The sequence below is a fragment of the Equus caballus genome, chromosome 4 (genome assembly GCF_041296265.1).
Source record: "Equus caballus isolate H_3958 breed thoroughbred chromosome 4, TB-T2T, whole genome shotgun sequence".
NCBI classification, from domain to species: Eukaryota; Metazoa; Chordata; class Mammalia; order Perissodactyla; family Equidae; genus Equus; species Equus caballus.
The window spans coordinates 88,330,620-88,347,672 of NC_091687.1; the positions used below are offsets into that span (position 1 = coordinate 88,330,620).

Sequence of the window (17,053 nt, forward strand, 5' to 3'; positions counted from 1 at the left end):
CTCTCTCTTCAAGTGCATTCCCTCCCTGCAGCACTAGATGGCTGCCGCTTGTTTCCTGGAGCTAGGCTCATGGTTAGGGCAAGTGGGGTTCTTGAATCTCCTGGTCCAGCCTCAGTCTTAGGCAGGCCTCTGTGAAGGTAGCGCTTTTTTAGTGTTCCCGTCTCTCCGCTCAGTAGTAGCCAAATTTTGCCTTATATCTGTGAAAGGTCTTGAGCAGGCGATATTGTTCTGCCCCTCCTGGAAAGGTAGCAGATCTTTATTTTATTATCAGTGTGGGGTCCTGGGCCCAAGAGGGTTTCGTGCTGTTCCCCCAGGAGCAAAGAATTTTTGCTTCTACCCTCCCCCAGAAGCAGTGGATCTTTGCCTGGTCCCTGGTGGCAGGCATAACTCCTGCTCCACTTCTTACAGCTTAAGATTTTTGCTTCCTATGGGAGAAGATTGTGGGGAAGTGCCCACATTTCATGCTTATCTTTGAGTACAGCCAGTCAGCTCCTTGCCCTCAGTCTTTCTTGTGAGCACTGGGTGGAAACGCCTGGAAAAGTATATGCATGCGCATATGAAATCTCCTTGTGCCTGGGACTACTAGAAATTCCAAACTGACACACTTTCCCACACTCAGCCTTTACTACTTCATTACAATTTTAGCTAATTTTTTCTTACCCTTATGTGTGGCAGCCACCTCTTCCTTCCATGCTCTGCCAAAGGTGAAACAGTGTTCCCTCTCTCCTTCAAGGGATTTGCTACTTTTGGAGTTCAGTTCACTTGGTTGTTTTATGACTTCAGCTCTTTGATGAGTGCAAGAAAAGTAATGGTTTTGTAGATTATTTGGATTTTTCTTGTTGTTAGGGTAGGAGCTTCTTTTGCAACTTTCTACATCCTGAGAAGAAGCAGGACTGTAAATTAGTGGTTTTTAAAAAACGTTTTGGCTCCGAAATCCTTGGTTTAATTGAATCTTACATAGAGTTCAGCTGGAACCTTCCCCATGCCTACCCCCAATACTTGCCCTCTTCTCAAAATACTGAAGCGTTTCTGTAGAGCACAATTTGAAAATCATTGGCCTCAGTTATTCCTGATGTACTTTCTCATTGTCAAATATATAAATTTAATCTCCTTGACCAATTTTTTGGCCCAAGCATGCTCATCTCCTGCTTTCTCTTTAATATAGGTGCTTATGGAAACTCTGGGTGCTCTGGGGGCACAGTGCCGATGGGCTGCCTGCAACATCTATTCCACTCTCAATGAAGTGGCTGCTGCTCTAGCAGAAAGTGGTAAGATCTTTTGCTTGTTCTCTAGTAAGTCTCTGAAAAGTTCCATTGTTTCAAGACAGTCATGCACCACATGACCATGTTTTGGTCAACGACGAACTGCATATACAACGGTGGTCTCATAAGATTAGTACCATATGGCCTAGATGTGTAGTAGGCTATACCATCTAGGTTTGTGTAAGTATGCTCTCTGATGTTTGCACAATGACGAAATCACCTAATGACACATTTCTATGAACATTTCTAGAACGTATCCCTGTTGTTAAGCAACAAATGATTGTTTAAATCTTTAAGGACGATTGACATTAACAAAGCTGTCTTAGAAGAAATGGATCCCTAGTCTTGATGAGATTGCTCTCTTTCTGGGCTTCTGTTGTTAAATACGATCTAGATAACTTTGTTGTTTTACAGTCACAAATATCTTCTTATGTCTAATATTCTATTATTAGTCAGTGCATTGCCTTGACTTGCTAATATTAGAGCACCAGTCAACACCAGTCACTATCTCTAAGGTAATTTGGATTAGAAAAGAAAATGCTTCAGGCATAGTTTTGAGGTCCTGCTGGTTTTTCAGCAGTTTGCTCTGATTTAATGTTTGGTGTTTCTGCTTCAGAAGTTAACAGGAATTGACCTGGCAGATTAATATTTGATCACACTGACACTTGAAGGACAAAAGAAATAGAGAAATTTGGACTTTGTCAGTTTCTTGCTTTCACTCTCTGACAACACAGCACAGATCATGGTACCAAACTCTTGCTTCAGGGCTCTTGAGAAATGCTGGGAAAACCCGATAGTGCATGTATGTCTCTCCTCCTGCTAGCACTTTCAGCATTTCATTGGTTCTTTCATTTACATTTATTCATTTATAAAATTTTTATTAATGTATAAAATATGTATAAAAAAGTGCACAAGTACTAAATATATAGCTCAATGAATTGTACAGATACATTCATTTCTTTTTTCTCCAAAAAATGCTTATTGACCTACTCTAAGAGATACAGGGACAAATAAGACAATGTCTTTGTCCTCAGAATCTTATACCGTAGTTGAGGAGAAGACACATATATAATAATGATAATACAGGGACATAAATGATAAATGCTATGATAGATCATAAGTCCACATTCAGAACAGAAACAAGGGGCTTATTACAGCTCAAATTCCAAGAGAGATCACTTCCAGTTGAGTTGATCACGCTTCATTAGGCACATGGCACTTAACTGGGACATGAAGTGTGACAATATTTTAATAGTTGGAGAAGAGTGTAAGAGTTTTCCTGATGAAGAGGATGGGATGACTAAAGTATAGAAACAAGAAAGATCAAAGTATAGTTGGGAAATGGTGAGAATTCCAGTTGGACTAGATCAAGAAGTACGTATTTCTGGTTTCTTCTTTTTTTCCGTTTAGTCATATTTTTAGCATCTATCATACTTTTGTCCCTTTTCCTTATTCTCTTTGGTCTAACAAGAGCAAAATGACCACCAAAGACAAGGGAGTGGATGAAGGGGCTGAAGACAGTACCAAGCAGTGAAGAAAGTCAATCCAAGGAGTACAGCACAACAAGAGAGTTTGGAGTTGGGGAAAACCAGCATCTTCTTGCCAGAATTTAGGGTCAGCCCTTTTTTCAGGTTTTAATGGTTTCTCTTTGTTCCTTTTCTCAGGTTTTCCTGTCTTTGCCTGGAAAGGAGAATCAGAAGATGACTTTTGGTGGTGCATTGATAGATGTGTGAATGTGGAAGGCTGGCAGCCAAACATGGTGGGTTTGATTTCTGCTAACACAATTCTATAGGGGTTTGGAAGGGAAAGAGGAAGAGGCTGTGGCCTGGGAGAGGGTTTCCCAACAGGAAGGAAGGAAAATGCCTACTTTTCTATCTGATGTACCTAGGCTTCCAGCAGAACTAGATGCTTATGCTTAGGGTGCTACAAGAATATTGAATCTCGTTGTAGCCTCAAAGTGCTGTAATTGTTGGTTCTGATCTTAGAAGCATTCATATTCATCAGCAACACTCAGGTTCACACATGTCTGGTTGAAAAGTAAGATTAATGAGTTACCCTCCCCTACCACTGCTCACCACCCCCAGCAACAACAACAACAACACACACATGTACACACAGCTGCTGTGGTACTTAGTGTTCTCTCTAGAATCATATGCTAAATTTATCGTTAACCTGAAGAGATTCCAAGTTCAAATTTCTTCTCTTTATTCATTCCCCATCTTAAGAAAGATGACTAGGTTTTGGGTTTTTTGTTTTGCTTCATTTGTATTTTTCTTTCATTTTTTAGAAGATCAAGTTCTCGAAGGCTGATAGCATATTAGATTCACAGGGAGAAACAAAAAGCTGCACAAAATATGAGGCACTCCTACTTTGCAGACATTTCTACATATGAGTAAGAGGAGAAATTAGGGAATCAAATGAAAAAAGAATCCTTGAAACTTTAGTCCAACTATTGCTTGCTGCTAAAGACTGTCAAGTAGGCCTCACCTGGTACACAGCAGAGAGAAGCAGCCTATCTTTCTGGATTCTGTGAGCCAGGTCACACTGCACCAAGTGCTGGTTTGAGGAAGCTGGGTTAAAGGCTTCATATCCTGAAAGGGAGGGAGGAGTCAGCTGTAAGATGAGTCAGCTCTTTCTAACAGAGTTTAACAGTGACAGAAGGGAGTATGACTGACAGGCGCTAAAGAAGATATGCCAGGGGCTTTCTACTGGAAATAAAACGTTAATTTTATAGTCATAAACACAGGGAGGACATTGGATTGTACCCAGAGAGCTTTTATAAACTGTAGAGCCAGCACAAACTGCTGGAAAGGTTGATGAAGAAAGTAAGACAAGGATAAAAACAGTTGTTGCTCCAGAAAACAGGACCCATATCTCTTTGGATCCTGTCAAGATCTAGTAATTTTACTTGCTTTCCAACCTCAGGAAGATTCCTTGGAACAAGAATTTTCTACAATAGAATTACCTGGTGAGAATTATGGGCTACATTCATTAATAAATATTAGTGATAGCTACTACCTGCCTGTGTTAGATACCTTTGTTAAAAGAGAAACATGGACAAAAATACAACTGCTCAGTCTTCTGTGTCTGATCTTTTGTGTGCTAGGGATCAGAGGCTGCAAGGGGAAACTCCATGAGGGTTTTCATACATGCAGAAAGAGAGAGAAACTCAGAGGAGCCTTTCCATTTCTTAGGGCATCTGTGCTGAGGGTTTCTACTGGGAGAAAATGGACCACTAACTTGTAGTATGGAGTGAGTGTAAGAGTTTTAATGAGAGTCCGACCTTGGATCTCTGCTCTCAAATAAGGTTTAGTTGAGTCAGAGAAAATAGATCAACACCAAGAGGAGAAGCAAAAAAGGGATCAAGTGGTAGACGTGAGGTTGGGGATTTTGTGTACCCAGGAATCCAGGATGGCATGTTTGGCACTTGTAGTAGAGTTGATAACTGATGGGACTGCAAAATGGGTGCATGCCAGTAGAGGGCAACTCAGTTCTGTGGGACTTTCCAGGAGGATGGGTATAATTTGAAAAGTCCTGGGTCCGGCCAGGTGGCACAGCGGTTAAGTGTGCATGTTCCGCTTCGACGGCCTCGGGTTCACCGGTTCAGATCCCGGGTGCGGACATGGCACAGCATGCTGTGGTAGGCGTCCCACATATAAAGCAGAGGAAGATGGGCATGGATGTTAGCTCAGGGCCAGTCTTCCTCAACGAAAAGAGGAGGATTGGCAGCAGTTAGCTCAGGGCTAATCTTCCTCAAAAAAAAAAAAATTGAAAAGTCCTGCCAAGCATTTCTCATAGCTAGGTGAAGGGCTGAAGTGCCACAGCCTGGTGCCTAATAGTATGCTAAACAGGTCTTTCTTTAGCTTATTTATAATTCAGAAACTTTCCTCTGCTGGTGAAAGCTTCAGTGGGCACAGCATTGTGTTTATCTTTAATCACAACCTGAAATAGTGATGAGCTGTTCAGAGAAAAGCTTGCACACCTACATGCTGCACAGTTCCCTAGTTATTTTTAATTTGATTTATAGAGAGTGTGAGGTTGTACTAGGCAAAACCATGCAGTGCTGCCTGATATTTTGGGTAAGAGAGTGCCTGTACTTTGGGAAAAGTAAAGGATTAACTAATAGAGTTTTATAAACCATTGTTTTGGGAGAGAGAGACTAATTATCTGGATTCATTTAAAGTAAGCTTTGACTGATTATATTTAAAGTCTTGAATTTAACCAATAGAAATATGCTAATAGCAAGTTTAGGCTTTCTGAATATCTACAGTACATTCAAGAACTAGTGGTTTAGATAACCACTTAAGCTGTTAGTCCATAAGAAAATCCTCATGGCATTGCTGTGTATTTTGATCTAGTAGGTGTGTCATGTGGGAAACTCATTTGGCTGTGAGAATTACAATTGCCCTTTTATCCCTCATTGTCTTTTATTAATTAATATCGACTATTTGGGCATTATACTGCCTTTAAGTTACTTTTCATAACCATATAGGAAATTTGAAATATCTGTAAATTGACCATTAGAAATTGTGATACAAGACCCAGAGAAACACTGGAAGCCTTGAGCCTTTAGCAAAATGAATGACATTATTGATGCTTACTATTGCAGATCTTGGATGATGGAGGGGATCTTACTCACTGGATTTATAAGAAGTATCCCAACATGTTTAAGAAAATCAAGGGCATAGTAGAGGAAAGTGTTACTGGAGTCCATAGGTAAGATTTGACATACCTGATTTTATGGACATATATATATATTCTATATATATATATATATATAGACATATATATTCTATATTCACATACCTATGGAATACATTATGTTAAAAATTAGAACCTGCTATGAGGTGATGAGATCTGAGCCTGCACATTTGTTTTTTTAATTAACAACACAAATAACAAACCTAAAATAGTGAGAGAGGGATGGGTAGGAGAAGGAGTGTGGTCCTCATGTTTCCTAGTCATTGTAATGCAATGACTGCTTGTCCTTTTTGGACGAATTCATTTACTCAACAGATATTTATTTATTGAACTTCTGCAATGAGCAAGGAACTGTTCTAGGAACTGTGCCAGTGATCTAGCAGTGGGCAAAACAGACAAAAACCTGGGCCCTCATAGAGCTTACATTCTTAACATGGAGAGCAAGGATTTAGGGTTCTGTTTCCAAATAAGCAATAATTCCATGAGTAAAATTGGAATCATTTCTATTTACTGTTATTCACCCAGAAAGAACTGAAAGTATGAAATAAAAGTTTTAGGGAGGTAATTCTAAATAAGCCACCATCATGGCTTCAATATATTGTGATCTTTTTGAATATACAAAACTATGGGTTATACCATACTTCAGATTCTTAGTAAGGGATGAATTTTGAGTAAAAGACCCAGTTCTAATTTTTAGTTGACTCAATTTAAATAAACTCCTGTATATAGATATACATATTTACAGATATGTGTATGAGACTATAAAATTGAGACTATTTGAAAGTTAAAATCATTGCATTAGAGTAGTAGGATTAAAATAGTACTTAAAGTTACTCTTTTTATAATTAAACAGGAGAATAAAATTAATAAGCAATTTAAAATTTTACATTTTAGTCCTTAAAATTTAGAGGTAAGTCAAAGCTTTTCCCCACATGCCTTTTGACTAAGACCTTTATTTCTAAGCTGTATACAGGCTCTAGAAAGATATTCTTTATTTCTCTATATACAACTAATAGGATGAAACTAGTAGTGTCTCATGCCTACCCAATCAAAATATTTCTGGAATGTGATATGAAACTGACAGTAGATTGCAATATCTCATTGTTTTATGTTCTTGATTTCCTTCATCCTCAGGCTGTACCAGCTATCCAAAGCTGGGAAGCTGTGTGTTCCAGCCATGAATGTCAATGACTCAGTCACCAAACAGAAATTTGACAACCTCTATTGTTGCCGTGAATCAATTCTTGATGGGTAATATTTTGTTATCTTTAGGATGAACTTGAGTTGTTGAATTAAGGTTCTGAGTTTTTTGGTTTTGGTTATTTCTGGAAATGATTCATATAGCCCCTCTGGATTTATCAGCATATCATACTCGATATTTTATGACCCAGAGCTACCATTGCTATCACTATTACAAGCAAATCTATTTTACTTAAAAAGTCAGACTAGCCTATGTCTGCTGGTGGCAGAATTTTTACTTTGTGACCCTATCAGGCCTGTGAGTCAGTAACTAAAGTCATTATAAACAAGTACATATCTTTGATGGTTTGGGAAAAGATCCCTAGTGTTCTCATTCTAGGTCATGTTACCAGTTCTCAAACTCCAACTGTCATGTAATTCTATGGCCATCTGGAAAGTTTTGGTGAGCAAAGAGTCAATTTCCTGAGGCATTTTTAGTTGTTCAAATCTGTAAGAATTGCAAAGCTGACAAAAGCTACTTAGATATTTACCAAATACTATGTTCTTCCGGTAACCAGTTTCTGTTTCTACACTTGTGTTCCAACATTCCTTTATTTTTGCTGGGAAAACTCAATAATTCCCTATGTGAAACCATTAAGTTGTTTTAGAATATTGCCAAACTAAATGGTTTACACCATGTATAGGTCAATGGAAAAGTGAAGAAAGGGCCTGTGGGCCACATTACTAACAAGTCTAGATCCCAGGCAGTTTGTGACACAATAGGCATTGGAGCCAGAACTTTGGTTTGACTATTGGCTCTATCATTTATTAACTATAAGGCCTCAGACTAGTTATTTAACTTCTCTGTGTCTATTTCCTCATCTGTAAAATGGTGAGAGTAAGACCTACCTCATAGAGTTATTGTGAGAATTAAATGAGATAAGGTATGAATCCTCATGTTCAGTGTTCCCTTACTGTTCTTTCTAGAACCCTGTACAATAGATTCTAGGATTGAGTTAGATCGTAGAAGAAACTTTTTGCTTTGAAATCTTTTTTGCAGGAGAATGTTCAATGCAAATTTGAACAATTTTTAATTATTACTCCTATAGAGTCAATAGTATTATCAAATAGATTGGACATTTGAGTGAATTCTCAATCCATCAGTCTGTTAGTACACTGTCCCTAGTTCTGTCCATATATAAGTATTATTGTGATGAATAGCCTTGTGTCTGATAAAATCAATAATAATCTGGGTATATATTCATTAAAATATTTACTCATCTACAACCATCTTTTAGATTTTTCGCGTCCCAAATCTATGAGCCTAAAATCTGCCTGTACTAGGTTCAGTAAAAGATGCATAAAGCTACCTATAGCAGTTCATAAAAATGGACAGAGTTCCTGCTAAGCAGCATATACCCTATGGGTAAGAAAGATTCTTTAATGTCGGAAGTATACAAAAGTGAGAGTAAGATGGAAGCAGTGGAACAGGAGTTAAGGTTAATGAAGAAACAGGAAAACATCGGCTATCCGCCAGAAACCTTCTGAGTAGTAAAAGCTCATTGGCACCTTTAGATGGTGAAAAACTTTCCAACTGTATCATGGGCAGTTGTTCCTCTCAGAGGAATTGAGAGCAGGAGAAGTTAAGGAAGAGGCAAAGTATGTTCCAGGAAAGTCTGCAATGGAAAGGAGAGGACATTCAGGCCAATAGAAAGTCCACATGAGAAAGGTATTAGTGATTAAGCTTCTATAGTTCTGAGCTGGTTACACAATACGCCATAAGCTGTAAGGGAATGGCCCGGCTGACTCCTGGAGGATACTTCTGCAATTGGACTGCAATGCCAAAAAGCAGTGCAAGTGCAGCCTTCTGGAGACTGAGGTTCCACTTGGTAGGAAGAATAAGGATATCCCAGCTATGATTTTCAGATCATAAAATAGATCATATTGTAGGAACTGTTCTAGAGGGTCCTGTGGCTAGAAGAATCAGAGAGAAGTCAGAGACTGGGCATGAATTTTATTTACCACCAGGAAGCTTATTCCCATCCCCCCCAAAAAGTCCTTCCTTGACTGAGGTCTTTTTGTCCTTTATCCTCAAACCCTGAGGCAGATCTGGGTCTCTAAGATCACAAGGAAATCATTACCTGACAAATCCATCCAGGTCTGTCAGCCTATCGTTTGTAGAGAGTAGCAGTGTTGATGAAGTTTCCTTTCCACCACACCATCATTTGTAGTCACACAGAGAGAGTCATCTTCCCTTGGGAAGAGAGGCAGAAAGGCTTGAGGGTAGTCAAAGCAAAGAAGGATCAGAAATATGTTTACTGATTTTTCTTGTTGTCCTAGCCATTCCAGGACCGTTCTTCTAAGCCATGACTTTTGAGTATGGTGGTAACCCAGCCAGACTTACTCTCTTCACTCAATAAGAAATTGCCTCTGCATTTAATTGATATTTATTGACTTTCATTGGGTTCATGGAGTTATACCTGTTGTCAAATCATTAAAAAGACAGGATTCCTACTTTGCCTTTGGGGCATTTATAAGCTCTTTTCAACAGGAGAGGTTAACGGATAGTGAGTAGAAAGATCCACAAATATTTTTAGGAACTATCTATCTCAGAATAGGCTGGTTTTAGTTGAAAACTTTATTCTGCATAGCCAGGGATTCCTAGAGAAGGGAGATGGACTGAACCTATAGAGAAACTAGAAACTGCTCCTACAAGTTCTTCCAAGAGACCCTGAAAATAGTAAGGACCATTATTCTAGCTTCGTAGAAAATCAAAGACAAAGAAGTAGAACATGTCTGAAAAGGAATCAGCCCCAGAAAACTCACTATCTCATGTAGTCAGTGTTGGCATGTTTCAAAGCTCTTCTCCACCTTGTTGCCCATTACCCTCCCTTTTGAATTAATGTGAGACCTATTGGCCATTCTGATACTGTTAAATGTAGTATTCATTTATCAGTGTTATATTTTATGTTTCTAATTCAGTAAGCTAGAATATTTTCATTAAGCCAGAGTTTTGTCACCTCCTAAATAAAAATTACATTATTTTAATTTTCTTCTTTGTATCTTTTATTTCCAAATATTATATAATAAATATATATATTGCTTTTATATTTAAAAGTTACTTTGTGGTCTATAACTGCTTCTCTTCTGCATCATTCCAAAGACAAGGGAAAAAAAGAAAAAAAAAACAAACCTCAATATAGGTGAAATTGGTTGGATAGCATGTAGTTGAGAAAATATGTATTTTATTGAAGTTTACTTTCTAGTCGTTAAATAGTTTCTCTAGGATAGAAACCAGGCTTTCTTTCAGAATGGGAAAACAAACATGAAAACAAAGGGGCTCAATCTAATCTCAAGGGAGAAACAAGAGAAGATTTTTCTGACTTAGTATTTTTTCCTCCTAGACTTAAAAGGACAACAGACATGATGTTTGGTGGAAAGCAGGTGGTAGTCTGTGGCTATGGAGAGGTAAGGTTTAACCAGCTTTAGAGCTTAAAGAAAGTACAGTCCTTCTTTTTCCCTTTGCATTTTTGCAGTTTTTTCTTAAGTTGATTTTCTGACTGTTCCAGTGCACTATTTGTGATATTCTTTTAGCTTGTGTTTTGATTATAAATCGTGAGTGTGGGTGTTCTTATTCACATGCATGTGCTAAGCAGGGACTGGGAGTTTGTTTATGAACTGCATTCATTTATTTGTTTTTCTTATTTTTCCCCAAGCATAAATCTATTCAGTGAAATTCTTTTTGGGGGCAGAAAGAGGGGTACACTTTACCAGAAGCTTTGAGAAACTGTTTTCTCATTGACTTTCCTTTTTGTGTATACTTTCTCCCCTCTTCAGGTGGGGAAGGGGTGCTGTGCTGCCTTAAAAGCCATGGGCTCCATTGTGTATGTAACTGAGATTGACCCCATCTGTGCTCTTCAAGCCTGGTAAGCATGCAAAAGGAGACTTGCTTTTTCCTCTGCACTGCCATCTAACTGTGATCTTGTAGCTGCCTCCTAAGAATGGCCTGATGAATGCCACATTTTATCTTAGAGGGGCTCAGATCCTGAGAGAGACTGCCATTAACTGTAAGTGCTAGTGTTTCAAAGATCAAGAAGCTTTGCTCTGAGAGAGCAGAGACTATCAGAGAAACTAAAATTTAGAATTCCTGTGGAAATAGTAACAAAGGATGCCTTGAACCAGAGAACAAACAGCCCCTTACCTTTTCTCTCTGTAATGCTTCTCCCTTTGAAAACAGTGATTAAAAAAGAAATAGACTGGCATCAGACCCTTTCTGATGTGGTGCACTGATAAAAGCACTCCTAGAAATTCCCTCCCAAAATGTGTGACCTAAATCTAATCAAGAGGAAACATCAGACAAATCTAAATTAAGAGTAAAATCTGCTGAGTGAAGGGTATATAGGAGTTGTTTGTACTATTCTTATAATTCTTAAGTTTGAAATGATTCCAACATTAAAAGTTAAAAAAAAAAGAATAGTTCCTTTCCCATCTATAAAATGTCGGTAAACTTACCTATGTCAAAGAGTTGTGAAAGTTCAGTAAAATAATTATATAATTATTATGTTTGATTGTATATTATGTAATATATAATTATATAAAGTGTAGAGCTTCTGTCACATAATAAATATTCACTAAATGGTAGCTGTTATTAAAATCGTCTCTCAGCAAGATGGAAATACCACTGTTCCTGAAAACTACTGCAGAGTCCCAGTGTCTGTAGCCTGGATAATCCACTCAGTCTTTACTGTTAACCCTCCAGAGGAAGTAGCCAGGATAGAATGAAGCGTGGCATCAAGATTTTACCCTAACCATTTCCCCGCTATGCTATCGCTCCTCACGCATCCTAGCCATAAACCCAGATTTCCCCAGCAGAATTGTTGGTGTTCTCTGAGTCAGGGCTCTAGCACACAAAGGGATTATCACCATTCTGGTACTTTCAGGGTCTCTTAGAGAAACCTGAACATGTTTTAATACTGATTGAGGTACTGATTCAATTATCTTATAGACGTGAACTGATCACTTACTATATATTTGGTACTGTGCTGTGTGCTAAGGATGAATAAGATGAACAGATAAATGAGACAAGCTCCCTGCTTTTAGAAGCACATAGACAAATAACCACTGTGGAGTATAATAAGTCCTCTGATGAAGATAAACAGCACATGCTTCTGTAGGAACACAAAGGAGAAATATCTAAGCAAGAGGGCAGAGTATAAAGAGGTGTCAGCAAAGCTGGGTCTTGAAACTTGTGTAAGTGATTTCTTAGTTTCCAGTAAATTCCAGGTACAGGGAACAACATGTGCATAGTCACTGAGGAAGGAGACAGCACAGCAAATTTAAGAAGCTGGGTATTTTAATGTAGCTGGCTGATAGGATAAATTTGGGAGAGTGGTAATATCTGAGGTATTTTGCCAATGTAATCATGTATCAATATAAGTATTTGGGTCTTATCCTGAGATCAGGCAATCTCACTGAAGTATTTTAAGCAAGGAAATGACATGATGCAAATTGCATTTAGGGAAATCACTCTGCAAAATGAATTAGAGAGATGTAAACCTCAAAGCAATGAGATTGGGCCAGGGGCTACTGTAGTAATCTAGGCAAGAAATAATAAGATCTGAACATAAGCAATGGCAGCATGTATGGAGAGGAGGGAAGAGATTCAAGAGATTTTAAGAAATTAAGGAAAAAGAATCAACCAGATATGGTGACAACTTCAATTAAGGAGAAGTAGTAGGCTAGGACATTCTGGTTTATTTGGCTCATAAAGTTGAGTGAACAGTAGTGCTATTGATCCAGATAGAAAATATAGAAGAAGAAATAGAGTTGGAGGGTGCAGAGAAGATATTATTTCCAAACGTAGTAAGTTTGGGATCCTTGTGGTACATCCAGGAGGAGCTATCCAGTGGGTAATTTGATCCATGGCTCTGAAGTTTTGGAGAGATCTAAACTGAAGACATATGTGCAAATCAGCCACCTATAAGGAGTCATTTACAGCCAAGAGAAGGGTACGGACAAGTGCTGAAAGAATAGAGAAAAGAGTACTCTACAGAGTACTAACATTTAAAGTTGACTGAGATCAAGAAGAAGTAATCAGAAAAGTAGGAAAACCAGGAGAAAACAATATCAAGGACTTTAAGAAGGCAAATAATGTTTAATGTAGCAGTGGAAATCAAGTAATATAAGAGTCTACGAAAAAATTTTTATTTTTTTTTTTACATTCAAGAGATCATTGATCTTGGGGAGAGCAGTTTCTGTGATGAAATGGCACTTTCTAAAAACTTGGTTGAGGAATTTCATGGTTAACTCTGGTTCATTACTATCAGGAAGAATTAGGTTCCAGTGATGCAAAAGAACCTTTTATTTCTGTATGAAGTAAGGAAATGGTGTGAATTTTTCTCTGCTAGAAATAGTCCGGTTATATCAAGAAGTGACAACGTAGGTACTAAAGTACCTTGGTAATAGCTTTTGACGTTCTGTGGCAAAAGGCTCCCTAGCTGTCTATTTAGGTTAATTGATCATGCTTTATTTCTACAGTATGGATGGATTTCGATTGGTGAAATTAAATGAAGTCATCCGACAAGTGGATATTGTTATTACCTGTACAGGTATGATTATCACATATAAAATGGGGTGGCACTTGGAGATGCTTACATGGAACAAGTGAAAAATGACTGGAAATGTTCTGAACAAAACCAAACTCTAAAAGCCAGAGATAGTAGTCCGCAAAACCAGTCAGTCTTTCACATTCTTCCTGCCTCTTTAGAGCTCTGATCAAAAGTATACCATTAGGTCATCCCCAGGGGAAAATTTCTCTCCATCCCTTTTAACTCTTCTATATTTCCATACATCCTCAGCTGCCAAGGAGATGGCTAAAGATGAGTTTTATTTGGGAAGTCAGATCTTAAACTTGTACATTTGATTTTTTATTTTACCTCCAAAAGTGATGTATATTTCTCTCTAGTCCCTATAATTAAAGCAAGGCTAGAGCAAAATTCTTCATAGTTAGAGAAAGTGGGAATGGTGAGAGGTAGATTTTGAGTTTTAGAGAGGAATATGCAGATATGATTAATTTCCTTGGACTGAGATACTTATTTTGTCTTTATGGTATAACCATAAACCATTGGAATATTGGTTTTCTTTTATAGTTCTATTTTAAAGGAAGAAAATCAGAATATTTGAGAGTAAAAATATATTTGTAGCTTTAGGGAAAGCTGGGGGCAGAGAAGAGAGACCATAAGAAACTGTTCTTGCTTCATATTTTTTAAAGAGCTATTTTTTCAGCCATTTTAAGTGTACAATTCAGTGTTTTCTAGCAGATTCCCAGGATCATACACCCATCACCACAATCCAATTTGTTTTATCAAGATATAATTCCCATACCATAAAATTCAGTCTTTTAAAGTATAAAGTTCAGTGGTTTTAGTAAAGTTGTGCAACGTCCCATTATCTAATTTTAGAACATTTTCATCATCCAAAAAGAAACCCCATACGATTAGCAGTCACTCCTCATTCTACTCTCCACCTTTCCCAAGCCCTAGGCAACTGATAGTTTCTCTGTCTTTAGATTTGCCTGTTCTAGACATTTCATGTAAACGGAATCATACTTGTGGTCATTTGCGACTGGCTTGTTTTACTTACCATAATGTTTTCAAGGTTCATTCATGTTATAGCATGTATCAATATTTCATTCCTCTTTATTGCTGAATAATATTCCATTTTAAGGTTATAGCACATTTTATTTATCCATTCATCAGGTGATGGACACTTGGGTTGTTTTCACTTCTTGGCTAGTATGAATAATGCTGCTGTGAACATTGTGTACAAGTTTTTCTGTAAACATGTTTTCACTTCTCTTGGGCATATACCTAGAAGTGGAATTGCTGGATCATATGGTAACTCTACTTTTAACTTTTTTTTTGAGGAGGATTAGCCCTGAGCTAACCACTGCCAATCCTCTTCTTTTTGCTGAGGAGGACTGGCCCTGAGCTAACATCCATGCCCATCTTCCTCTACTTTGTATGTGGGAGGCCTACCACAGCATGGCTTGTCAAGCGGTGCCACGTCTGCACCCAGGATCTGAACCTGCGAACCCCGGGCTGCCGAAGCAGAACGTGTGCACTTAACCACTGCACCACCGGGCCACCCCATACTTTTAACATTTTGAGGAATTGCCAAACTTTTCCAAAGTGACTGCGCCATTTTACAATCCCACCAACAATGCATGAGAATTACAATTTCTCAGCATCCTTGGTAACACTTACTATGGTCTGTCTTTTTGATTATATCCGTTCTAGTGGGTGTGAAGTAGTATCTCATTGTGGTTTTGATTTGCATTTCCCTAATGACTAATGATGCTGAGTGTCTTTTCATGTGCATGTTGGCACATCTTCTTTTATATATCTTCTTTTGAGAAATGTCTATTCATATCCTTTACTCATTTTTAAATTGGGTTATTTGTCTTTTTATTGTTGAGTTGTAAGAGTTCTTTATAAATTTTGCATACAAGTCCCTTATCAGATATATGACTTGCAAATATTTTGTCTCATTTTGTGGGTTGTCTTTTCACTTTCTTGGTGATATCATTTGTAACACGAAAGTTTTTAATTTTCATGTAGTCTGGTTTATTTTTTCTTTTGTTGCTTGTGCTTTAGGTATTATATCTAAGAAATCATTGCCTAACCCAAGGTCACAAAGATTTATTCCTATGTTCTGCTAAGATTTTTATAGTTTTAGCTCTTACATTTAGGTGTCTGATCCATTTCAAGTTAAATTTACATATGGTGTGAGGTAGGGGTCCAATTTCATTCCTTTTCATGTGGATATCTCTTCTGTTTTTAAGGTAACAAGAATGTGGTAACCAGAGAGCACTTGGATCGCATGAAGAATAGCTGCATCGTTTGTAACATGGGACATTCCAACACGGAGATTGATGTGGTAAGATCAAGTGACTCATAATGGGGGCTTTTTTCCCTCTCCTTCACAAGAAACATAAACTGGAAGAGGAAAGAGCAGGGTTAGCAGCCATCTTAAACATGACTATTCCGGCAGAGCTGTCCACAGTCTGTTCACTTACTAGCCTTGTGGGCTGTGCTTGTAGATTCTGTAAAGCTTCTTCATCTAAACTTAATTGTTTCAAATGGTTGTTTTCTTCTGCGCAAGCTTGATATCTACTTATACTGTAAGCCATTTTATCTTTCTGTTTAGGATTAAGAGCTGGGTACGCTCAAAGCTACAAAAAGCACACAACAAATGTGAGTCAGTATGGTAGTCAGTATTTTGGGGATGTTTAATTTTACCATAAAGGTGAGAGAAGTAGGTTGGTCCAAGGAAACAAGTCAAAGGAGAGAAATCTATGGGCTATGTTGAGAACATTGCTTAAGATTGACTGTGACTGTCAAATACGGTGGTTTCTGTTTTCTCTCTCTCTTTCACTGGGCTAGGTCTCCCCTTAACATATTTTCTAAACTATAGTAATTGGGTGTGTAGGTGTCACAATTATTTCAATAGCATGTGTTCCTCAAACCTGGAAAATCTATCACTTTGCTTCCTAATTTGATTATATTCACCCTAAAATTTTCCAATCCAGCGTAACACTTGGTCCTACTAAGTTGCCCAAGTAATAGTTAATAGAAGTGTTATTTATTTCTTTTCAGACTTATCAAAGTATCTCTCAGTGTGACTTTCTGGTTTTAAAATTTTATGGCATTTTTCTGGCACAACTGTATTTCTGTCTGGGTAAATGGCTCAAGCAAAGCATGCTTTCATCTCCACTGAGGGCTGCTCTGATTGAGCTTCAGCATTGCCAGGTAAGGATCGGTTGATATACTGAGAACCTATTGGATAATATCTATTTTAAATGGTTTCTCTTTTTAACTCTGTGCTCTATTCTTCTGTTATTAAAAATAGCT

At 38.0% G+C, this 17,053-nt stretch overlaps 1 protein-coding gene across 23 annotated transcripts in view; it reads left to right on the top strand.

Annotated features, from left to right (window-relative positions):
* AHCYL2 (adenosylhomocysteinase like 2) overlaps positions 1-17,053 on the top strand; it is a 168,807-nt gene that overhangs the window by 138,236 nt on the left and 13,518 nt on the right. For 14 of the 23 annotated variants that reach the window (XM_070265053.1, XM_070265049.1, XM_070265051.1 and 11 more), the window contains 8 exons: positions 1,166-1,268; positions 2,927-3,021; positions 5,872-5,978; positions 7,098-7,214; positions 10,547-10,610; positions 10,980-11,068; positions 13,680-13,750; positions 15,985-16,079. In XM_070265053.1, coding sequence (XP_070121154.1) covers positions 1,166-1,268; positions 2,927-3,021; positions 5,872-5,978; positions 7,098-7,214; positions 10,547-10,610; positions 10,980-11,068; positions 13,680-13,750; positions 15,985-16,079 — 741 coding nt within the window. Of the gene's footprint in view, positions 1-1,165; positions 1,269-2,926; positions 3,022-5,871; positions 5,979-7,097; positions 7,215-10,546; positions 10,611-10,979; positions 11,069-13,679; positions 13,751-15,984; positions 16,080-16,798; positions 16,952-17,053 lie in introns of all 23 variants that reach the window. The other 9 variants (XR_011437983.1, XM_070265047.1, XM_023639665.2 and 6 more) reach the window with 1 other exon arrangement.